The following is a 25,287-nucleotide window of genomic DNA, read 5'->3' as shown; positions in this document are numbered from 1 at the left end:
AGGAACGTTCCGCTCCGTACAGCAGCCAAGCTCTGCCCCAGTCCAGCGAGCGCGCCCCTCGCTGACTAGCCGATCGCTTCCGGGGGAGCTGACGGCTGGTGCGTTTCCGTTGCTACGGGAAGTTCCGGCCGGCCGGGTTAGGATGATGCACCGCCGTAGGGCGGCAGAGGTTCGTGAGAGGCCTCGTGCGTTGGGAACTATCCCGGGCTGGGAAGCTTGGTCCCTGAGGGGAGGAAAGGAAGAAGAGAAAGGGAAGAGGAGTCCGGGGGAGCAGTAGCATCAGCATCTCTCTGGTGCCATCTGTGCTGAACCTGCCCGGCTGGCCCGTGAGCTGCCATTGCCATGGCTCGTAAGAAGCTGTACCGCCCAATCGCCGCCATGGCCAAGAAGATCCGTGAGTACCGGGCACTGAAGAACCGTCCCCGAGACTCCCAGCGCTTCGCCCTGGATTACAAGACCATGATCCGACCCTTCACGAACAAACGCCTACCTGTGCTGGCCTGGGAGGATGTGAGGAACGAGAACCGCCTCTTCACGCTGCTCTGCCAGCTGCGGCTCTTTGGCATCGGCCGCATGGTCACCCGCAAGTATTGGCTCTGTCAGTATGACGAGCCCTGCTACTGGGTCGTTACCAAGGTCAGGGTGGACTACACAGCTGAGGTGAGAGCGCTTGACTGTTGGCCTTGGGGTTTGAAGGCACTCAGATACTATGGTAACAAGCACCATAGATAGAGACAAGGCTGGTGGAAATGAGGACTTCCAGTGAGACCTGCCCTCTCCAAAGCTGGCTCCCAAATCACCATTGTGCAACCCTATTAAACTATTTCTACAGTATTCACAGCCTCTCTTATATCACAACTCCATATTAAAACACTTGAATCTCCTCTCCTCATGTGTGCCTCAAGAAGCACCAGGTTATGGATTCAGAGGAGTCACCATGTAATGAAAATCTACAATTTAGGAAAGCCTGAGGGAGGGTATGATAGTACCCGAGCACTGTGGAAACAAGGGTATCAGTCTGAGCCACTATGTTCAGGGCTGGCTCCAGGCACCAGCATAACAAGCAGGTGCCTGGGGCGGCCAATGAAGAGGGGGGCGGCACGTCTGGCGGCAATTCGGCGGCAGGCACGTCTGGCGGCAATTCGGCGGCAGGTCCGTCGCTCCCAGAGGGAGTGACGGTACCGCCGCCGAATTGCCGCCGTAGAATGAAGCAGCGCTAGAGCTGCTGCCGATCGCGGCTTTTTTTTTTTTTTTTTTTTGCTTTTGCTGCTTGGGGCGGCAAAATCGCTAGACCAGGCCCTGACTATGCTTCAGAGTTCAGAACACTAATTAGTATTTGTACTACAGATTATGCGTGAACATAAGGATCAGGACCTTAATGGTCACACATGTAGTTGTATGGAGTCATTACAGGGCTGATAGCAGGCAGTATATAGTATTGAGACACATTATGCAGCATTCTTCATCACAAAATTCATTGCAGGGATTGTCTAATGGCATTTGCTTAGTATTCTAGAAGGATAGTAGTGGCCACGATTAGCAGTTATTCAGTTCCCAGGTGTAGGACTCACTTTTTGTAGATCATGAGTAATAAGACTATAAAATGAGTTTGTCCTTTTTGTGAATGGGAATGGTTCTTTAATTGATCAGAGCAAATTTTTGTTTGTTTTCTTTGCAGACTTTGGATCATGGGAAAGCCTGGGGATACCTGACATTCAGAGGTAAGTAGAGCTTGGTGTATGTCTCTCAAACAGGATTAGAGAAAAAAGTAAATGGATAGGGACAGGGACTGACATGGGAGGAAAAAGGTGGTGGCTTTCTTGCCACTCAGCAGTCCTCCTCCACTGGTAGCTCTCTCTTTCCACTCATCTATAATAGGATGAAATTAAGAAAAGGAAAACTTCCTAACAGTTCGATCTAGTCCACCGTGGAATAAATTTCACAAGGAAAATGGTAGGAGTCCCCTTTGTCATTTAAAACTAGCTTGAAGAAATCCCTGGAGACTATACCACAGTGAACAATTTGTGTTGGCAAAGAAATGGAGTCTATGACAAATCGGGTCTCTTCCATCTCTGACTTCTGTAATAGCTAAAAACAGTGGATAAACACGCTAGCTGAATGTTCTTGCTAAAATCAATAATGAAATAGCAATGTTGTCATTTAAGTTGCCATCATTAGGGTTCAGAATCAGTACTTTCATTGAGACAAACGGGAAATTCCCCATGTTCTGAAAGCTATTTTACACCGTGTATGAGGTTTATAATTTATTTAATAAAATTTTACACTTCTAGTATCTTTAATTCAAGGATCTCAAAGTGTTTTATAAACATTTATGAATTCAACTTCCCAACATCCCTATAAAGCAGGAAAGAATTATCTTTATTTTATAGATATGGAAACTAAATCAGAGAGAGGTGAAATATCTTGCTCAAGCTAACAGAAGTGGTCAACAGCAAAGTCAGGACTACAATCCAGATGTTCTGTCAGTCAATTGCCTGTGTTATCTGCTATACAACCTGTAGTGGGAGTGTGTAGTGTAGCAGATAGTGTAACTACCATAAAATATCCAGTGCTATGCCCAGCTGAAGCATTGGAGACACTTCATTGGCATAATCACCAATATGGAGTTTGTTGTTCATAGCATTGTTTACCTATTCATCATCATCTTTCCTTAGGCAAGACGTATAATGAAGTGAAAGAGATTGACAAGGTCATGTATCATGACTGGAGGATGGTGCCCAAACATGAAGAGGAGGCCTTCAAGAAATTTACTCCAGTGTCAGTGGAAACCATTCAGTGTGTGCCATACCCCCCTCTGCTCCGAGCCATGATCCTTGCGCAAAGGCAGAAGGAAGGAAAACTTAACACAGAGGAACCACTGATTGATCTGGAGAAAATCATCTCCTTCACAAAGGACTACTTTCAAAATCAGAAAAAAGCTAAGGGGACACCAGTGTGAAGGTCTAGAGCTGAGTGTGATGGAGCTTCTGAAACCGCTCTCTAATACTCTGCGTGTTGATAGCTCATACAGTCTCCTTAATGAAGAATAGGACCATAAGCCACATGCCCACTTCTGGTTCAATGTACCGAAATTTAATACCTTGGCCTCTCAGTACTGTGCATATGCAGGTGTGTGACTTTCTCATATATATTCAGAAAGATATAGAGATACTCAGGATTTTTAGCGATCTTTTGTTTGCAGAGGGTCCTCCCTTTTGATTCCCTGCCTTTTCTCCTGATGTATGTCTCCTGGTGTCCAGGTCCCAATGACAGCTACCATCCCTCTGTGCAGGAAGACCCAAATGAGACTCTTTTAGTTTAGTTTAGCCCCATAATTAATTTAAAGTACAATAATGGTCAGAAGAATGACTTTAAAAATGGCACCATCTTCATCTATAGACCTTGCTACCCATCTAATGACTTCAGTAAATACATGTTTATTTCTTTTTTACTTCTGTTATCCCTCTAGCACAGTTGCAAGGACATGAGTTGGATTCTGGTCTGTCTTGTGGACCATCAGCAGAAGTTTTAATTAAATTCCAATTTTAGAATCCTTTGCCTTGACACATAGAGGCATCACCTCAACTACACCCAAACCAAGCCTATAAATACCACTCACTTCAGCCAGGATTGTGAAGTTCATGGGCAAAATGGAAAGAACCCACCTTGACTTTCTGATCCCACGTTGTTTGTCAAGTTGGCAGTGGTGAAGAAGAACCCATCTTTTTTTCTTGTAAAGTGAGTACAAGTTCCGGCTCCTTTTGAAGTCAGTGGCAAGCTACCATTTGCTTCAATGGGAGCACTTTCCCATGGAAGTCACAGAGACAATAAACATGGAATGCCCCAATCCTATTTTTGGAGTCACTTATAAGAACAAAACTACTCTTAGAACCTCCCCCTGCAGTCTTTGCAGCATGCTAGGCCATCAGACTTCAGCCATAAAACTTGCTAGAAACCAATCAAGAAGAGCAAAGTGGATACATTTAAACCAATAACATAAATGATGATAAATATATTAGATTTTTACAATCTTTTTCTGTGAGCTTATGTGGTATTGGTGATACAATAAAGAAATGTCAGTAACATTTCTCTTCACTCCAAAAAGGGGTATGTGATGGGTTCCCCCCAGGGTGCCGAACTCAGGTACCACTGAGCCCCCTGACCCACCTGCCTGGGCTCCTTCCCTGTACTGCTATGACAAGCTGCAAAGTCCCCCAGCCTGTGCTTTCACTAGCATTTGTACAGGTAGGGACACACCCAGCTGCATTTACACACAGGCTCTCTAACTATCAGCTTCCCAGCCTGGGACCCTAGAGCAGTACCGTCCTGTCCCGGTTAAATCTGGCCAGTATATGGGTTTAACAACTGATCCACCTCTCCCTCAATGTGAAGAGGACCATGCACACTTGTAGTAACCAAGCTGCGATTTTCCCCAGACACCTTAGTCGAACGCACACTGGTTTGGATTAAAACATATAATAAGTGTATTAACTACAAAAGGATAGATTATAAATGATAGCAAACAGATCAAAGCAAATTACCTAGTAAATAAACAAAACAGCCAACTGAGCTTAACATACTAATCACCCTGAGTGATAAACAGGCTGGAAGATTCTTAAGGCACAAGCTGCCTTGGCTCTGCAGCTTGGGTTTTCCAAGTTTTCATACACAGGTTAGAAATCCCTCTAGCCTGGGACCATCATTTCCCACAGTTCAGTTTTTTTTCCTCAGGTGTTTCCAGGTGTGGTGTAGGGAGAGTGAGCCCCATATGATGGCATTCTCCCCACCCTCTCCCCTTTATATCTACTTCCCACTTGCTGGAAAGCTCTTTTGCTGTGACCTGGATCAAACCGTTCCCATTGTGTAATGCTATCTTTGAAAGGTTTCTACTGTACACAGTTCCTGGGATAATCCTTGTGTTTGTGTGCATTTCCCCAATAAGCCTTTTTACTGTTGTACCTGAAAGGCTGCTTGTGGGTGATTTCAACCTCAGAACATGTTTCAGTAACACATACATAGCCAAACTTAATAACTTCACATACAATGATAGCACATACAATCCAATGAGTTATTAACGTCTAGCAGATCAAGACTTTTAGAATGATACCTCACAAGGCATACTTTGTACAAAACATATTCTAATTACATGACAGTGGTGAATATTGGGGTGCCAGGGTGTCACAGGATAATTATATTTTGAGAGTTATTCTTTGCCCTTTCCCACCCTTGGCATGAGCAATACTGTCCTTTCCATGCTCCCAACCCAGTAGAGAAGACACTGAGACTTGACCCTGGCTCTCCACCCATTTGGAAATAGCAGTGTTTTAATTGGTGGTGGTTATTGGTGGTGGTGTGGAAAATTGACCACACGGTTGATTTTGGATTAGACAGCCTGAGGCTTTTTTATTGATTAATTAAACATGCATGCATGGGGGAGTTAGCCAAGGCAGCCAACCCCCCCCCCCCCCCCGATGGACACAATACAAGAGCCTATATAGGATAAAACCACAAAATTACATACACCTTTTAAAAATTTTACATTTATATAAGGGATAAAGAGAAGCAAGCTTTTTTTTGTTTTTTAATAGTTTTGCCCTTTGCGGTTTTTTGCTTTGCCCCCAGACAGCTATTAATTACAAACTGTTACTTTTGCTTTTTTAGTTTTTGTTTACCCTTTTTTTTTTTTTTTTCCTTTTCCCTTTTCTTCTAGTTTCTCCTTACTTTTTACCTTACTCTACTTTCTTTTTCTTTGACCAAATTTTTATCCCTTTTTCCTTTTTTTTTTTTTTTTTTACCATTTCCCCCTTTGGCCCCTTTTTGGCACCACCTTTGGCCTAAACTTTAACATTTATGAGCCCATTGATTTTTTTATTTTTTATTTTAACTTTTATTAAAGATTTTATTAACAATTATTAATGTTATTTGTTTTTTTGCACTGGCCTAGCAGAAAAATTATATGTACAGCAATGTTTTTTGCAACAGCAATAATAAAGGCACAATTTTAAATCAACCAACACCACTATAAGTGTTAGTTTACTTATTGTAACGGTACGATGGGGTTTATGCACAATTTTGGTTACCACACACAACAAATTTTAACTAGTACACAAAGAAGACAGTTTATAGGCTGTTTAAAAGGCACCTTTTTTTACCTGATATACATTTTTAAGGATATGAATTTGCCCTTGTAAGTTAGAAATTTTTTGGACCTTTGGTAATAATGAAAGCAGATTTTGGAAACGGTCAGGCACCAGGGTTGTTTAGTTTATTTTATACTTGAGAGTTGATTGCAAATTTTTATTTGCAGGCCAATAAAAAAAAACATGTTTGCCTGCAGTTGTAGTGAGGTTAAAATGGGCGTTGTGTACAATATGGGCCTTAACAAATACACAGCTGTTATTAGCCTGGAAGATTATGTTTTTTGTTAGGCGGGTTTTTATTTTTTTATTTATTTAACAAACATTGTTATGGACAGTGACAACTTTTTTTGGCTTTAATTTACGTATGCATTGGAGCTGTGGGGGTTTTAATGGCCAAAGTGTTTATTGGTTTTTTATTTTAATTTAAATATTGGGTGTTATTTTAGGAACACTAATTATAAATTGGCTAGGCATACCAGGTGGCTTGATTTTTTAAATGTTTTGGTGAATAACCCAATTTTACATGCATTTTTTTTATGGACCCGGCAGGATTTGGTATGTGGGAGCCCACATTTTTTTAACCGGTTTATAGGCTTGGAAGGAGCACTGTGACTGTTTACACCTTTACCCAGAAAACCTTTAAGTATGCCTTTATGGCCACAGATTAGATGGTACTTTTGAGGTGTTTGTAAGAGCAGTGGGCCAGGCCTGGTGCTTGAGATTACTTTGGCCATTAGCTGGTTATTTAGAAAATTTTGAACTTTTGAGCATGCCAAGTTTTACTGCAATGCCTTTTTAGCACCAGTGATATTTAATACCATTTTTGTTAGCAACTTTTAGGTTATAGAACTAAGGGCGGAAATAACATATAATTTATTAACTTTAGCCTGAACCTGCATTAGCTGTGTTTTAGTAATAAGACCAGTGGCTTTTTTTAGTTGATCTAATTTTTTATGCTGTTGGCTTTTGTGAATATCTTAAATTGAAGCTGCGCTATTGCCCCCATTTTACAGGTGTTTAGTTAATTTTTTTTGGGAGAAGCCCAGGTTTTTTGCTGTGCTAGCCAAATGGCAGCTTTTTTAGAGCAATTTGGATACGTAAAGAATTTGAAAACTGGATAAGAACAGTGTGAACGTAATGGTTTTTAGTGTGGCATTAATTATAGTTTACTGATGTTTTAACACTTTTTTTTTTGGTGAAGTATTATATTTGTTGGTTAAACACCTTTACAAAGAGCAGAAAGGCATTAATATTAATGATATAAATAGGGGTATATTACAATATGGTACAGGCTAAATTAGAGGCTACTGATTGGCTAAGATTTAAAAAAATATTACTTTTTTATTTTTACCCTAAGTTTGTTAAGAAGGAGAGGCTAAGGAATATTAAAAGTTTTATTTTTAGATAGTTTTGGCTAGCTTTTGCAAGCTATTTTTTGAGATTTTGTAGTTTTAGTTTACTTAGCTGCTTGGCAGTGAGGCAGCAAGGGAGAGTTTACTAGCACAATTACCTTGCTTGGTTGGAGGGAGGCTTTATTATGTTTTTAGGTGGAGAGGTTGTTTTTTTAGCAAGATTTAAAGGCACAGTGGGTTTGTTAGCGGACAAAGGAGAGGTTACCAGCTTTTTATTTTGTTTTTTACTTTTGCTGTTTAGAAGGAATAACATCGCCAGAAGGAAAGGTAGACTGATTATTAGTTGGAGAGCCATTACAGTGAGAAACATGGGCAGGTAGTTAATTTTTAGCACTTTACAGCGGTGTTGATAATTAACAGGACTTGATAAGGGTTTTTTAGCAGGGGGCCAGGGCATTTTTTACTGATGGACCTTTATGTAGACCAGTTTTTTGGTTTTAGCGAGTGGCAGGGCTGCTATATAGAAAAAGATCTAATACATTTTATTAGTGCCTGGCGATAATAATTAAGCATTGTGTTATTTATTAAATGAATGTTTATTTGAACCAGGGCCAGTAGGGCACTGCTGGTGGTTGCATTGGGCGCCCTGGTAGAAATTTTATGAGGGCTGAGTTTGGTTTTTTGATTGGGAGTGGCCTTTAAAGGGCATTTGGCCATACTGGATTTGTGAAGCTGCACATAACTTTTTTATAATTAGTTTAGATATGCCAGCTTGTGATACAAAATTTTTAAGCAAAAGTTTTACAACAGTTTTGGCATTTGCCTTTTTACAAGGAAATACATTACTAAAACTAACACATACTTACAATTATAATATTTAAACATTTGAATAAAATTAATTTGAATATTTAGAAAAGGTTTTTAGAGAGGGGAAAGTGCTGTCTGCCTAACATTATGTTGCTGGCAGTAGTGCTGGGCCACAGAGGAAAAGTTTTATTTAACTGCAGCAATTAACCTCCCCTTTGCTTACGCGTGTTATTAGGTGATGCACGCGAGCAAATAGGGCCAGAGCACCTGAGGCGCAACCGTTTGGGGAGCGCCAAAGGTGATTAGGGTGTAAGGTGTACCCAGCAACACTTTAAGAACAATTTGCGGCTTTTTAGTTGATATTAGCTTTTTTTTTTTTTTTTTTTTTTTTTTTGAAAGACAGCATATTTTTATTTTTTGGGGGTTGACAGATTATTGTTTAAAATTTTTTTTTTTTTTTTTTTTTTACAAATACCCTTGCTGATTACAGACAAAACTGAGAAATTACTTAAATTACTTTTTATATTTTTTTATATTTGTTTTATAGGCAGGTTAGGTTTTAATGGCTTTTATTTTTATTTAGGTGGTTTACATTACACAGACATTTTTGACTTGCTTTTGGATTTAAAGTTATTAGCCGCTTAGAGGCTTTGTTTTAAAAGGACACTTTTAACTTTTAACTTTTGCTTTTAAACACACGTTGATTTGAAAAGGAAAACACAATTTACTTTGGCTCCCCTTTGGCAAAGTGACCGTTGATTACTTAGAGCCACCTTAAGGCTTAGTGTGGGGCACTGATTACAGCTTTTATTTGCTATTTGTTACCAAAACAGATTTAATTTTATTTTTTATTTTTTTGGCTTTGCCCTGCTGCAGCCACAACTTTGTTTTTTTATTAAAAAACAACAATTTAAATTTTGTAACACATTAAGTTACCTTAAGGATTAAATGCTAAATACCAAAATTAAACAACACTAGTTTTTTTTGTTTGGCAAAAATATTTTTTGGTTTTATAACCCCAAAACAAGATTAATTTATTTTAAACTTATAAAACAAAGATTGTACACACCAGGAGTGTTTTTTAGCAAATTTGACTAACTTTTTTATAGTCAAATGATTTTACTTGTATAGCCTTTTGCCTGGATTATTTACAGACATTCTCAAAGGAATGGCTGCAAAGAAACCAAGAATATTTATTTATTTATTTATTTTTAACATTTGTACATAGTTTTACTGCTTAACTACAGAGTTAACTTTTTACTTTTTTTTTTTAAACTTTTTTAAACTGCGGTTGCCTGCTTGTCTGGGCCCGATTTTTTTTTTTTTTTTTGGTTGCATTATTTTTTTTTATGGGTACAGGTTTTACTACCAATTTAGCAAGGAGGGTGAGCTTTTTGACTAACCCCCCCTTTTATTTATTTATACACACCTATTTACATACACACATTACATTTAGATGCATTTTATTTAATAATAACCTTAATTTTTTATGTTCGGACTTAATACCATTTTTTTTTTGAGGCGGTAACAACCCCTTAGCATTATAAGAAAGGATAATAGCAGGGCTAGGGACAACGGGAAAAGAAGGAAGAACAACAGCCTGAACAGCACGGTAAAACGGGGAAGTTACACTTACTGACTGTAGGAATAATCACTTTTTGTTGAATTAAGGAGGTAATTACAGGTTAAATTTTTTTTTGGTCTAGTTTGAGAGAGGGTTTTACTGCACTTTGGGAAGGGGTTTTGCTGGGTTTAAGTGAATTTTAGCTGGTTGGGCAGATTCAATGTGCCCAACCAGGTTGACATGATTAGCCCACAATAAGGGGGTGGAAGAGAACCTTAGCCAGCAGTTTCTGGTCCAACGAGGAAGGGCTGGGGTTGGTTTTCTTTTTTAGAGTGTTTTTTTGCAAAACTGCCAGGACCTTATTGTGAGCGGGATTAGGCATGTTTAGATACACACCATTTGGGGTACAGCAGATTATACAATTTAATTTACACAGCAAGTTTTTTTTTAAAAGGTTAACCGGTAAACAAGGACCGAGGGGGAAAACATAAATAGTTAAATAGAGGACCAAGAGAAATGGTTAGAGATAAAGAGACAGGGTGGGGCACAAGAACGTTGCCCACCCCACCGCTTGTGGAGCAGCCAGGGCGATAGGGACGTTTTTTTTAATGGCCCATTTGTTTGCAATAGTGACACGCGCCATTACTGGGTCCCCGGGAAGGTGGATGGTGGGGACCTTGGTTTGGCCTTTTTCCTTTTCGCCACAATGGGCGGCTATTGCGGGGTTCCTGCACGTTTTGGAGCTAGAGGGTTATTAACTTAGTTTTAATGTGGCGGTGATAGTGTTGGGTTTTATTTAAATTTTTATTTTTACTTTGTTTACAGGTGCTAATTTTGGCCCAATTTGCTTTTTTTGGGCAGACTGTAAGAACTGCTTTTTACAGCCTATTTTTAATTCTATTTATTGTGTTTTGGTTGTGGTCTGGGTTTTTTATGGGCCACTGGGCTGCCTGATAAAGGCGATTTAATGTTTTTCTGGGCAGTACTTTCTTTAAGAGTTGGTTTAAGTCTGCCCAGGTAGGGTTATAACAGTGCATGACAGTTTTTATTTTTTTTTTGGAATTTAACGGGGTCTTTTTTTATTTTTGGAAAAAATTTAATTAAATTATACAATTTCGTGGGAGACCAAGGTGCATGCACAGACACCAAGGTTTCCTGACCCGAAGAGCCAATGCCCGGGAATTGGCGCAAGGGGAACATATTTTTAGTACGGGGAAACACTGTTTGAGGGATACATGTAAGGGCTTTTGACATTTTTTGCCCTTGGAGCCGGTGGGGGCTAGTTTTGTTTGGGCAGAACTGCAGGCTAGGATTATTTTTAGTGTACCAGTTTCACCTGTTTAAAAATTTACAGGTTGAGGGACCATAATTTGAATACATGTACGCGGCAGGAGTGCCCTTTTTTGGCATGGGAATCTGCTTAGATTCCCCCTGCCCCCATTATGGATACCTGGCAGTCAATTACAACCCAGCTGACAGGCATCCTTAAAGGGCTAAATATAAAACACTTAACAGACAGGCTAGGACAAAACGTACAACAAAACACACCACATTTACCGTGTGCCCTTTTGACCATTAGTCGGGGCGTAACTTTTAATTATTTTAGCATTTACACCAGAAGGGTAGGACATAAAGGTGAGGTCCCCGCACACCCCCTTCCGACAAAGAGCACCGGCCCGTTTTTAAGAGAACGGCGTTGCCTACCCTTGTATTTCTGGGATGGTGGGCGGTTTTTCGGGGCTCCCCCTCTCTCCGAGCGGGGGAGGGAGCTTAAGGCTCCCGGGGGGGAAACAAGGAAAAGGGACCCTGCAACCCACACTTACTATAAACACCGGCACACAACCCTAGCTGGGCGCTAGCCCCCACCTACTGGCGGCTAGCAGCCCTTTTTGGCTTTTAGCCCCTACAGCTAGTTTTACGGCATTTACCGCCAACCTACCGCTGGCGGGAACTTTTGCTGGCCAACCTGAGGGCCACTCCGGGGGCACCAGAGTAATTGACCTTACTTACTTCCCCGGGGTTTATAGTGGCCCCTACCTCGGGGGGTTTCACCCCCGAACCTATGACAGACACAAAACAACCAGAACAAGACAAAACAAAAGTGCGTTAGGCGTGTCTGTCAGCAAAAGGTTTAGATTCAGCATGCAACTTACCCAACCCTGAGCCTACGGACAAATTCTTCACCAGAAACCCATGATAGAGATTTAAAAGGTCTTTTACCTTTTAGATGGGCCCTGGGTTTGGTGGGAGATTGCCTGCGGTTTTTCGGTCTGGGGGAGTTTTTTGTGGATCCCAGACGAGCCCCCAAATTGTTGTGGAAAATTGACCACACGGTTGATTTTGGATTAGACAGTCTGAGGCTTTTTTATTGATTAATTAAACATGCATGCATGGGGGAGTTAGCCAAGGCAGCCGAACCCCCCCGATGGATAAAATACAAGAGCCTATATAGGATAAAACCACAAAATTACATATACTTTCTTAAAATTTTACATTTATATAAGGGATAAAGCGAAGCAAGCTTTTTCTGTTTTTTAATAGTTTTGCCCTTTGCGGTTTCTTGCTTTGCCCCTGGACAGCTATTAATTACAAACTGTTACTTTTGTCAACACTGGTTCTCCACTTGCGAAGTAACTTCCTGCTCTCCGTGTGTCAGTATATAATGCCTGCATCTGTAACTTTCACTCTATGCATCCGAAGAAGTGAGGTTTTTACCCACGAAAGCTTATGCCCAAATAAATCTGTTAGTCTTTAAGGTGCCACCAGACTCCTTGTTGTTTTTGTTTTTTTAGTTTTTGTTTACCCTTTTCCTTTTACCTTCTCCTTTCCCTCCAGGTTATACATACAGTTTACCTGACCCTACATACAGTTTACTTGACCAAAGTTTTAGGCCTTAGACCATTTTTCCTCCACAGTGGCTATCACATGGAAGGAGGGGGTAAATCTTTGACACATTTTTCTTGTGTTTTAACCAGTGGCAAAGCTTGCAGAGCACCCAAGTGTTCTGAAGTAAGAAGGTGTTTTAGATGCACTGACCCTTTCCGGGATGCGTGCACAACTCCCACTGGGGAAGCGGGGTTGCAAATGTGAGCTTTAAAGGTAACAGCAAGCAGCTGGTGCTATAGTGGACAGTGGCTAGGGTTGCTAGATGTCCAGTTTTCAACCGGAATGCCCGGTTGAAAAGAGACCCTGGCGGCTCTGATCAGCACTGCTGACTGGGCCATTAAAAGTCCAGTCATCAGGGCTAAGGCAGACTCCCTGCCTGCCCTGGCTCTGTGCAGCTCCTGGAAGTGGCTGGCATGTCCCTGCAGCCCCTAGGCAGAGGGGTGATCAGGGTAGCTGCGGGCGCGGACAGTGCACAGAGCCCCCTAGGGGACAGACATGGCGGCTGCTTCTGGGAGCCGCACAGAGCGAGGGCATACAGGGAACCTGCCTTAGCCCCACTGCGCCGCCTACTAAAAGTATCCTAAGGTAAGTGCTTTTGGGCCGGAACCTGTACCCCCACCCAATCCCCTGCCCCAGGTTGAAACCCCCTCCCTCACCGTAACTCCCTCCCAGAGTCTGCACCCCAATCCTCCAGCCTGCACCCCCTCCTGCATCCCAACCCCCTGCCTCAGCCCTGAGCCCCCTCCACCACCCCAAATCTTTCATTCCTGGCCCCACCCCCCCCAGCCGGAGCCCTCACCGCCTCCCACACCCCAAACCCTACCCCAGGTTGGAACCCCTTCCTGCACCCTAACTCCCTCCCATAGTCTTCACCCCAGCCCTGAGCCCACACCCCAACTCCCTGCCCCAGCCCTGAGCCCCCTCTCACATCCCAACCCCCAGCCTGGAGCCCGCTCCTACACCCCTGTTGGTGTCACTAGGCATAACCCTAGGTAACTGGGGAGGGTGGAAAACCACAAGTGTCAATGAAGCCTTCCTGCACTAGGCCTAAATGAACCAAACTTCTTCCATGTTTAAACTCTAATCGACCTCACAAACCAGGTGCAGAGATTGGAATGTGTAAGCAGCCAGTTATCACTTGCAATGCCCCCCCCGCCGCTCACACCGGTACCAAGCGGTAATAATGAGGCCTGCATACTTCTGGCTGAAAGGCAAAAAAAAGGTATAAAAAGAGAAAAGTTGCTTATGATGGTGTGCTTGATCTGAGACGTGCCAGTCTCCTAGCACCACTTTGAGATCTCAAATAAACTTTGATTGCTTCTCCACCCTGGTGTGTTCATTGGCGCGAAGCACACCGGGCAACGAACTGTGTGCCAGCAACAGTTTTGGCGCCCAACATGGGGCTTGAGGCTGAAATCTAGCCTTGCCCGGACCCCCCTCGGCGGTCGACGGATTGCGGCAATGACTGACGCCCAGCGCGCACCGGTGACTTCATTGGGGGCCTCGGCGAAGACGCGGTCTGGTTGACCCCAGAGGGCACAACGGTGCAACGTGCTCATACAGTGGAGAAGCGGCTGCGGGCGACGGTGAGGAACCGGTCCCGTGGATAGGGCGACGGTGTGAAACCGGACCCTTGGATAAGGTAGGAACAGTCCAGTGGGGACTTTACCTGTTTTGACCTGGGGACACCCAGTGTCTCCCTAGGGAATGGGGCAGGGACAGAGTACTCTAGGCAGGGCAAGGTGTACGCCCTTAGAATGCATTCTGGTGAACTGCAAAGTGTTTGGATCGGATCCGTTGATTAAAAGTAAACTGAAAAGGTTCTGTACAGTAGACTGGCCTCAATATCAGCTAGAGGACCAGGAAAGGTGGCCACCGGAAGGATCACTTAATTATAATACGATCCTTCAATTGCTTCTGTTTCGTCAGCGTACGGGTAAATGGAATGAACATATGTATGTACAGTTGTTTATGTTGTTAAGAGATAGGTCAGATCTTTTGCAAAGGTGTAATTTGACTCCGACAGGTTCGGTAGTAACTACTGTTACTCCCCAGAACTCTCCCCCGGTTGTGATGGCAGAGTCAGTGTCCCCTTCGGCTCCAACACCCCCACCATATAAAGACAGGGTGCTTCAGGTCCCAGAGATTGCCCCCTCGGTGGGATTCTATCCATTGATTACTGAGACTCGGATAGCCCGTCCTGGAACAGACAACCGCCCGGTCACTACTATGCAGGTCTATACACATGTGCCTTTTAACCCAGTCGACCTAGCAGCCTTTAAGGCACAGGCAGGGGAATTCTCCACGAACCCAAGCAAGTTTATCTCGGTCTTTGAGGGGTGCCTGGCTAGCCATAAGCCTGACTGGGATGATTGTAATGTCCTTATGCGGACCCTGCTGTCTGAGGTGGAGCGTAATCAGGTTGTGTCTAAAGCAAGGGAGGAGGCACAGCGGAGACATGACCTGGATATCCAGAACGTCCCCATTCCTGCCGATATGGTCCCCATAGCAGATCCAAGGTGGGATCCTAATGAGCCTCAGGATCAGACCCGCCTCAGTACGTATAAAGAATTGCTTTTACATGGTCTCCGACACTCGGCTGTCCGACATAACAATTGGGCTAAGCCTTACGAGCTAGTACAGGAGCCAAAAGAGAGTCCGGTTGCTTTTCTGCAGCGTATTCGGGATACCATCAGGCAAACTACTAATGCAAACCCCGATGAGCAGGCAACTGAGGCAATTATAAAGGGCATTTTTACCAGCCGTGCGGCCCCTAATATTAAAAGGAAACTACAGAAAAAGGAGGATTTGATGGGCATGTCCATGGCACAGATCCTGGAAACTGCAAACAGGGCTTACAGCCTTAGGGAGGGAGAAAACGAAAAGAGGCAAGCGAAAATGATGGTCGCAGCAGTACAGGCTGGTGACAGGGGAAAATTCCAGGAAGACGGAAGGGCCGGGGAATGAGAGGACGTGGGTGTGGGCGCCCTGGCTCACAGGAAAGGCGTCTGGGTCGCAACCAGTGTGCCATATGCCGGAAGGAGGGACATTGGAAAAATGAGTGCCCCGAAAGGGAAGGTACCCCTATGATGGCAGCGGAGGATCAGGAATAGGGGTGTCGGGAGACGGACTATCCTGCCCCCGGAACCCCGAGTAAAAATGCGGGTGGGAGATTCGAACATAGACTTTTTAATAGACTCTGGAGCTACACAAACCGCCGTAAACCAACCCCTTCATCTGCCTGTGGCAGACTCCCGCACTGTGGTGGGTGCCACAGGGAAAGGAACCAAGTGCCCAGTGTATGCCCCAGCGGAATGTGCTTTGGGAAACAGAACTCTATCTCACAAACTGGTTTACCTCCCCGATTGTCCAACGCCACTACTAGGACGGGACCTGCTTTGTCGCTTAGGTGCCACCCTGCATTTCACCCAAGATGAAATAACCGTCACCTTACCCCCAGAGAATGCCTGGATAATGACCCTTGCAATTGAGCCCTCAGCCATGCAAGCCCCAGAATGGAGCCAGTGGGACGAGCAGGTATATCCTCTGGTATGGGCGTCCGGGGTTCCAGGAAAAGCAGCCCATCAAACCCCTGTTAATGTCCAGCTCTTGCCAGGAAAAGGTCCGGTGCGAATCAAGCAGTATCCGATCAAAAGGGAAGCCAGAGAGGGACTGCAGGAGACTATAGATCAGTTCCTAAAGTACGGGGTAATTCGAGAATGCCAGTCAGCTTGAAACACCCCCATCTTGCCTGTACGAAAGCCCAATGGCACATATCGGCTGGTCCAGGACCTGAGGGCGGTTAATGAGCGGGTTAAGACTTTGCACCCCCTTGTTCCAAACCCGTATACACTGTTGGCCTCTATAGGGGGGCAGTACACTCATTTTTCAGTCCTAGAGTTAAAGGACGCTTTCTTCACGATTCCGGTCAACACCCAATCTCAGGAGATTTTCTCCTTCGAGTGGGAGTACAAGAGAAGGGTTAAAAAGCAGCTTTGCTGGACAGTGCTGGCCCAGGGATTTAAAAATTCCCCCACCCTTTTCGGCCAGGCCCTGGCCAGAGACTTGGAGGAGTGGGACAATGAGGACAGGGTCCTCCTCCTGCAATATGTGGATGACTTGTTAATTGCCGCTGTGGGTCTAATCCCTTGCCTTAAAGCCACTGTGAGCCTCCTGAACTTTGTTGGACTCCGAGGATATTGGGTAGCACAGAGTAAGGCTCAGATTGCCCTCACAGAAGTACAATACTTAGGGTTTCACATAAGGCAGGGAGAGCGCCAGCTTTCAAACGAAAGAAAGGAAGCAATCTGCCAAATTCCTATCCCAAGCAATCGTAAACGGCTCAGGGCGTTTCTGGGCATGGCAGGCTTCTGCAGAATATGGATCCCAGAGTTTGGACTGTGGGCTAAACCCTTGTACGAATGCGTTAAGGGAGCGGATCACGACCCCTTTCACTGGTCCTCAGAAGCTGACAAGGCATTTAAGGTTTTAAAAAGAAAACTGATGGAAGCCCCAGCCCTGGGTCTGCTGGACCTCACTAAGCCATTCCAACTGTATGTGCATGAAGGGAAAGGGGTGGCCCTGGGAGTGCTTACTCAGTTATTAGGCACCTGGAAACGTCCCGTGGCATATTTCTCTAAACAACTGGATCAAGTTGCCAAGGGATGGCCGGCATGTTTACGGGCAGTCGCAGCAACTGCCCTAGTGCTTGGGGAAGCTGAGAAACTGACACTGGGGGGAATTGTGCAAGTGTATACTCCCCACATGGTCCAAGCCCTGCTGGATACTAAGGGTGGTCTCTGGCTTACACAGGCTCGGGTAGCTCGGTATCAGGCTAAACTTGTAGAAAATCCTGAAGTTACCCTACAGACCTGTCCCTCCCTTAACCCAGCCACCCTGCTACCAGAGACAGAGGAGCAGGAACACGACTGTTTGGAGGTCATAGATGCCCAATACTCCAGCCGCCCGGACTTAAAAGATCAACCCCTCCCGAATGCTGATTATGAGTGGTATACCGACAGCAGTAGTACAGTTGTAAACGGGCAAAGGAGGGCAGGCTATGCTGTTGTATCTCTCCACGAAACCGTGGAAGCAGAGGGTTTACCTGCTGGGACATCAGCCCAGCTGGCTGAATTGATAGCCTTAACCCATGCACTTGAACTGTCAAAAGGAAAAAGAGTTAACATTTTTACTGATTTCAGATATGCTTTTGGAGTGTTACACGCTCATGCCGGTCTGTGGAAACAAAGAGGAATGTTGACAGCCTAAGGCTCTCCGGTCAAGCATGGGCTTCAAATTCTCCGGCTTTTAGAAGCGGTACAGCTCCCCTCAGCGGTAGCAGTGGTGCACTGCAAGGCTCATCAAAGGGAAGATCAAGATGTGGCTAGGGGTAATGCCAGGGCGGATAGAGAGGCCAAATGAGCTGCTACCCTGGAACCACTGGAAGCTGAGGATGCCCATATGCATGCCCTCATCCCATCAGTGGGGGAGCTCCCGACCCCTCAGTACTCTCACGAAGAGAGGAACCTAGCCGACACACTTAGGCTCCAGGAAAAAGAGGGATGGCTCCACTCCACGGAAGGAAAAATCCTCCTGCCAAAGAATCTAATACGGCCAGTACTACAGAAACTACACCAGACCACTCACGCAGGGAGGGCGGCTCTTACCCAGCTTATGAATAAATATTTTCTAACCTCTGGACTTAGACCGCTGGCCTCCCAGGTACAGGCTGAATGTCTAGTCTGCCAAAAGAATAACCCTCGACCGGGAGTGTCAGTGCCACCAGCCACTCTGGAACCTACCCCAGGCCCGGGACTGGTTTGGCAAATAGACTTTACTGAGTTCCCCCGGACCCAAGGATTCAGATACCTCCTCGTCTTGGTGGATCGATTCAGTGGATGGCCCGAAGCCTTCCCATGCCATAACAACATTGCTAAAACAGTGGCCCTCAAATTTGTCAAGGAGATCATTCCCCACTTCGGACTCCCCCGGGTGGATGGAATCTGACAATGGAACACACTTCACATCCCAAGTCGTTCAAAAGATATCGGATGCCCTGCAAATCCCCTGGAAGCTCCACACTCCATGACGACTGCAGGCCAGTGGAGTAGTGGAGCGTACAAATCAGACACTTAAGCGGCACCTCTCAAAGGTCTGCCAAGAGGCTTCCCTTAAGTGGCCTGATGCCTTATCCCTTGTTTTGGTCTGAGTTCGCGCTCTCCCAAAGGGCAGATTAGGGCTTAGTCCCTTCGAGATTATGTTTGGAAGGGCATGGCCTATGAATGGTACACCGGTTCTGGCAGGGGAGTGGGAGGTAGGCTATGGCTTTTTATCTCAGTATATGTGCTGTCTGTCTGCTGTTCTCTGTTCTCTCCACAGGTATACCGAAGATTTGCAGCCTCTCCCGCTGGATGCCCCGATCCACTCCTTGCAGCCAGGCGATTCTGTACTCGTTCGGACCTGGAAGGACGAGCCTCTCCAAGGGCTGGTCCACACTAACCCCCCACTTCGAACTAAGATACGCAACTTCAGCTACGTGAATAACGTAGCTGAAGTGGAAGTACCTTAGTTCGAACTTACCGCGGGTCCAGACGCGGCAGGCAGGCTCCCCCGTCGACTGCACGTACTCCTCTCGCAGAGCAGGAGTACCGGCGTCGACGGCGAGTACTTCCGGAATCAATCCCAGAAGATCGATTGTTAACCCTGGACCCAGAGGTAAGTATAGACGTACCCCAAGAGAAGTGGAAGGGACCCCACACCGTCCTGCTGGTTTCCCATACAGCAGCAAAGGTTGAGGGACACAAAAACTTGATCCATCACTCTCGTCTGAAAGCAGTGCCCGCTCCTGAACGGTGGACCGTCCAGCCTGCAGAGAAGACTGCCAGCAACGACCTGGGACTTAAACTGTTATTCAAAAGACAATAAGGTCTACTGGGAATACCCTGTGACCTCTTTGGACAGTCGCAGCGCACTACCCGTGAGAACTCTGAGCATTGGTTGTGTTTATTTTCACAGGGCCGGCCTAACCTGGTGGCCTGGTCCCTTTTGTTTTTAATCTGCCTGCTATTGGTAATTGTTATTTTGTGGGTATTTGGGGAATTGTAATTGTTAGGCCCTAGGGTCACCTGCCCAGCATGAGTTCAGGTCCAGGGTCTGCCACAGTGGTACTCTTTGCCACAGGGACACTCCTCTCGTTACCTCCCGTTTCCCCCCAGGCACATGCGGGATGGAGAGGAATCCCTAAAATTTTAGAAACCAATACATATGAGTCCCTGAAGGTTTGCTTTGCCCAAGAGTTTAACCTCTCTAACTGCTGGGTAGGCTCCCAAATCCCGCACCACGCAGCAGGGTTACCCTGGAGGGTGGTCCCCCAAAATTGGTCAGATATCTGTTGGGGATGGTTCAGTAGGGGAAGAAATACCTCGGGTACCCCCTTGTCGCAAAACTGTACCATTGAATCCCAGTATGCATTAAGGGATGACCCCTGGAAGCCGCAGGCCAATTCAACGCATCTCCCTTCCCCTATTAGGCTGTGGTGTGCTATCGACAGTTCAAGTCCAGCAATCACACCTGGCCCGCTGGAAATAGCACCTGTCAGTATTATTTATCCCCTGACAGTAACGCTTCCATCCCTGTCTATGTTAACGGCAAATCCGACTCTACCGCCCAGTTTGGAACGTTTAGTGACACCCAAACAAATAGGTGGAGTAGTGGTTATAATGGCTTGGTAGGGAATGGCCACTCCTTTTACATTTGCGGTACCTCTGCCTATAAGTGGCTACCGCATCGGTGATATGGAAGCTGCTATCTAGGATATCTTGCCCCTCCCCTTTGTGTCCTCCCTAAACTGCCCCCTGGCCGCCCCAGACAGTGTAGATCTTTGTATGCCACCCCAGAGCCCATTACGGAAGGAGACAGGTTGGGTATGATCCTCCTCCCATCCTATGGGGTGGGACGGCTGGCTCAATTTTATCGTAGGCTCTCTGTGTTTCTCACCAAGTTCGCCAATGAAACCTTGGCCATAGAGAAAAGCCTTAACTCAGAGCTTTACCAGCTCTGGTTGCTGTCCCTGCAAAACAGACAGGCCTTAGATTATAATTTTGTATAATTATGTTTTAGCCTCCCAGGGAGGGGTGTGTGCCCTTATTGGGAGTGAATGTTGTACTTATGTCCCGGAAAACTCACAGGACATTAACAAGCACGTCCTGTCAGCCGAACAGGCTTTCGAGCAGTGGAAGGCCCAGGAAAGGGAACCCACGGTTTTCGATTCCCTTTGGAGTTGGTTGCCCGACCTAGGAGGACTGGGGGGTGGCCTTGTGCGTCTCCTCCTCACCGGTGTGGTACTGTGCCTGGTCACCCTCCTCACTGGTGTGGTACTGTGCCTGGTCACCCTCCTCCTGATTGCTTGTTTTAAAATGCTCCTCCGTAAGCTTTGTGCCCCCCGTTCCCCAAAAATCCCGGCATACCCTCTCATTGAAAACCCCAGCTTCATAGCACTCAATCATATCTTGTCCACAGAATATGAGAAAACTCAGCCAAAGGCTTGTTGAGTATTCTCAAAGGAGGGAGTTGTTGGTGTCATTAGGCATAACCCTAGGTAACTGGGGAGGGTGGAAAACCACAAGTGTCAATGAAGCCTTCCTGCACTAGGCCTAAATGAACCAAACTTCTTCCATGTTTAAACTCTAATCGACCTCACAAACCAGGTGCAGAGATTGGAATGTGTAAGCAGCCAGTTATCACTTGCAATGCCCCCCCCGCCGCTCACACCGGTACCAAGCGGTAATAATGAGGCCTGCATACTTCTGGCTGAAAGGCAAAAAAAAGGTATAAAAAGAGAAAAGTTGCTTATGATGGTGTGCTTGATCTGAGACGTGCCAGTCTCCTAGCACCACTTTGAGATCTCAATTAAACTTTGATTGCTTCTCCACCCTGGTGTGTTCATTGGCACAAAGCACACTGGGCAACGAACCCCGCTGTTGCTTTCCTCGGGCACTCTGTGCCAGCAACACCCCAAACCACTCGTCCCTGCCCCCCCCCACACCCCAACTCCCTGCCCCAGCCTGGAACCCCCTCCTGCACCCTGAACTCCTCATTTCTGGCCCCACCCCGGAGCCCACACCCCCAGCTGGAGCCCTCCCAAACCCCAAACCCCTGTCCCAGCCCAGTGAAAGTGAGTGAGGCTGGGGGAGCTTGGGAGGGACGGAGAGAGTGGGGCCTCAGTGAAGGGGTGGGGCACGGTGTTCGGATGTGTGCTATTAGAAAATTGGCAGCCCTAGCTGTGGCCTGGTGGCTGGAGCATTTAACAGACCTGGCCCTCTAAGATCTGGGCTGACAATGGAATAAAGGGAGTGTAGTGTACAATAAACTGGGTTTGCTCTTGGGCTTTGTTTGGCACGGTGCTGGGGGACGGAGGGAAGATAGTGCTCAAAAAACACAAGAACCCCGCCTCAAAATCAGCCCGCCAGTTTCTTGCAGGCCCCTGTGGGGTTTGGCACTGCCTTGGCTGAGGGGCATTTGGATGGGGGTGCCACGGCAGAGTCCGCTCTGGTTGGGGGGATGGGCGAGGCGGGAGCACGCAGAGCGCGCGGGAAGAAGCCAACGTGAGGAGCAGCGTGTGCGTCCTCATTCCCCCCAGTCCCACGGCCCGTGTGCGTTCCCTGTGCAGGCGGTATCGCCCACGCGCCCGGCCCTAGCCCTGTCAGCGCACGCCCCCTCCCTCCACTGGCTGCCACCGTGATCTGCTTGGTGCTTACCGTGTTCGCCAACATCTTCCAGAGCAGTGAGTGCCCCCTCCCGGGGTGGGGAGCTGTCTGGGGGATGCCCCCTCCCGGGGCGGGAGGAGGAGAAGGGTGGCAGTTCGGGGGTTGTCCCCCAGCAGGCAAGGGGAATGGGGGGTCAGGGGATATCCTTCACCAGCAGGGGGAGGAGGATTGTCGAGAGGATGCCCCCTCAGGCAGGGAGAAGACACAGACGGGGGGCACTGATACCTCCCTTTGCCTCCCCTGACTCAGCTCCTTCCACTTTCACAGCTCTTCCCCCATTTACTCCCACGGAGTGGGATGGGGGGAGGGCTTGGCACAGAGGTGGCTGTTTGGGGCAAGGTGCCTGCTCTGCTGATGAGACACTACTGAGAGCAGAGTGCTACCCGACCCTGCTTTGTGGCAGTGAATTTCACTGCAGCTGGTTCACTCTGAATAAAGCTTGTAATCAGGCTCAGGGAGGGAACAAAGAGGCCCCATAGGAGTTTATTTTACAAGTGGGGAAACTGAGGTACGGAGAAGGGACGGGAGTCTCCCAAGGTCCCATAGTCATCCCTTAGCAAGGCTGGAAATAGAGTCTGTCCCTCTTGACCCCTTTCTCTAACTCTGAGCCCACACAGTGCCTGCCTCTGTGATCTATGACAGGAGTGGCCAAACTTACTGATCCTCCTAGCTGCATACAAAATCTTCAGAAGTACAAGAGCCTGACGGGGCTCTGGGCTTTAGCTCCATGGGAGGCACCTGTTGTGGCTCAGAGCTTTAGCCCTGCTCCTGCTGAAGCCATGAGGCCCTGCCAGTGTGCCCTGTGGGGCTGAAGCCCTGAGACTCCCCTCCCCACCCCATTGGGCAGAAGCCCCTATCCCACCATCACACTGCAAGGCAGAGGTCCCGAGCTCTTCCCCCCACCCCCAATCTGGTAGGTGGAAAAGGGGGGGAAAATCTGGGGTGCTCCGTGAGCCGCACTTTTAATGGTAAAAGACCTGCATGTGGCTCACGAGCCACACTTTTGCCACCCCTGATCCATGCTCTGCAAGCTTAGGTCCCAACTATCAGCTTGCATGTTCTGTGTAAAAGAATATCCCTGACTGCCTTTTCCACATACTTAAAGGGTTGTAAAAGAAAACATATTCCTAGTCTAACGAACCAATGTAGACCGTTGGGCAGCCAAATAGGTGAAATCAGCTCTCTAGAGTGGTTTAAAAAAATCATTCAGTCAGATCCCCTGATTATTTTCACAAGCCTTTTAGTTTAGATTCAAATTCAGATCGCTTGAGGAGGCCTATGGTAGCTTGATTTCAAATTCAAAGGCAATATTAGGGCTGGAAAATTCCTAGACTTGTTACATGCTCACTCAGATTACATAGCATAATGTTTTGTCCAGATTTTGAAACCCAGAGCAAGTCTGTCTGTGATGGTGGATTTCTTGAATTTAAAAGGCCATGCATTCAGTGGCTTTTATTTTTGTTTCTTTAATTAAGGGGAGTGGATTTATTAAAATATGTGGGACTTGATTAGGATGCAATAAATGCTGATAAATGTAACAGGTGCTGACTCTTCATCTTCTCTGTGTTCAGTCCAAGAAGGATTGGAACTGGAGCAGGAAAGCTCACTGCTGGGTATCAGGACAAGTGGGCCCAGATTCTATAGGAGCAAAGGAACTAAAATCTAATGCAAGTCTGTGGTTGAATATTGCTCTCTGTAGCCACCAGGGCTTTCCCAGTCCATCTCAGGAGGATGTCCTCTCCATCCCTCAGCTCCACCCCCCTACCCACCAGACTGCCTGCTACCCCTTGCAAAGGATTACATGGTTGGAAACAACTCCTTCCCAGAGTTCCCTGTCTTTGCCATGGGGAAAGAGGTTCTCTCCATTGCTCTAACTTCCAGAGTTCCTACTGTATGTGTGCCACTAACCCCCAGAGCACTCCTGTCTCATTCTAGTATTGGACTGTCTCTATCTCACAGTGGGAAAGGGGCTGTCTGCAAACCTCTGACTTTTGTCTCCTCCAACCTTTGCCATATATGAAACCAGTTTTACAATCCAAACTGATGGTAAGCTATGCCCCATTCCTATTTGAGTCCCTACCTGAGCAGCATCTGCCTCTTCCCTTATCTCTGGTTTTATTTTTTAATTCCTTGATCCTGGTTGTAGTGACCCCTCTGACCCTGAACGCATGCTGAGGTTTGCTCTAGCCCTAAGTGTTCCTCCTCCTCCTCATCTGCTTTCAGCTTGCCCTGGAGTAAATGAGCACACCTTCCTAGCCATCAAGCCAGATGGGGTGCAGCGGCATCTCATAGGGGAAATAATCAGGCGCTTTGAAAAGAAGGGCTTCAAACTGGTGGGGATGAAACTCATGCAGGTGAGAGGAGCTGGCAGAGCAAGGGCTGTCCTGGCACCCTTTAAAGGTCCAGTCCATGCCTCACTCTGTGTATGCTCTGTCTTGGGGCTTTAGACCTTTGCAGCAGGGACCTGCTTGCACCCTGCTTGCTGATGGTGCTTTGTAAATAATACCTAGTTTTTATATAGCATTTTTTATCAGTAAATCTCAAATCTTGCATAGGTCAGTATCCTGATCCCCATTTTACATATGAGGAAACTGAAGCACAGAGAGGGGAAGTTACTTGCCAAAGACAGTGGTTCTCAACTTATTACACATACCTGGGCTCCAGGGGCTGGGTGGCAGGCAGGGCCGGCTCCAGGCACCCAAGCACATGCTTGGGGCGGCACCTGGTAGGGGGCGGCGGGGGGAGCACGGCGCGGCATTCCGCGGGGGGAGGGG

The 25,287-nt window shown here is 46.5% G+C and overlaps 3 protein-coding genes across 3 annotated transcripts in view; 2 read left to right on the top strand and 1 right to left on the bottom strand.

Annotated features, from left to right (window-relative positions):
- NUBP2 (nucleotide binding protein 2) overlaps positions 1-25,287 on the bottom strand; it is a 249,202-nt gene that overhangs the window by 74,986 nt on the left and 148,929 nt on the right. The window lies entirely within an intron of this gene.
- MRPS34 (mitochondrial ribosomal protein S34) lies at positions 140-4,404 on the top strand. Its single transcript, XM_024208841.3, has 3 exons — positions 140-660; positions 1,679-1,721; positions 2,676-4,404. Exons 1-3 carry the CDS (start codon positions 343-345, stop codon positions 2,957-2,959), a joined length of 645 nt encoding a protein of 214 aa, XP_024064609.1. The 5' UTR covers positions 140-342; the 3' UTR covers positions 2,960-4,404.
- The window catches only part of NME3 (NME/NM23 nucleoside diphosphate kinase 3), a 16,320-nt gene continuing 6,278 nt past the window's right edge, over positions 15,246-25,287 (top strand). The window contains 3 exon segments of the mRNA XM_024208852.2: positions 15,246-15,306; positions 22,417-22,530; positions 24,737-24,867. Coding sequence (XP_024064620.2) covers positions 15,246-15,306; positions 22,417-22,530; positions 24,737-24,867 — 306 coding nt within the window.

Source organism: Terrapene carolina, unplaced genomic scaffold (assembly GCF_002925995.2).
Source record: "Terrapene carolina triunguis isolate 2854851 unplaced genomic scaffold, T_m_triunguis-2.0 Scaffold67, whole genome shotgun sequence".
Taxonomy (NCBI): Eukaryota; Metazoa; Chordata; order Testudines; family Emydidae; genus Terrapene; species Terrapene triunguis.
Note: the sequence above shows the minus strand (reverse complement) of the source record. Positions and strands in the feature narration are given on the sequence as shown.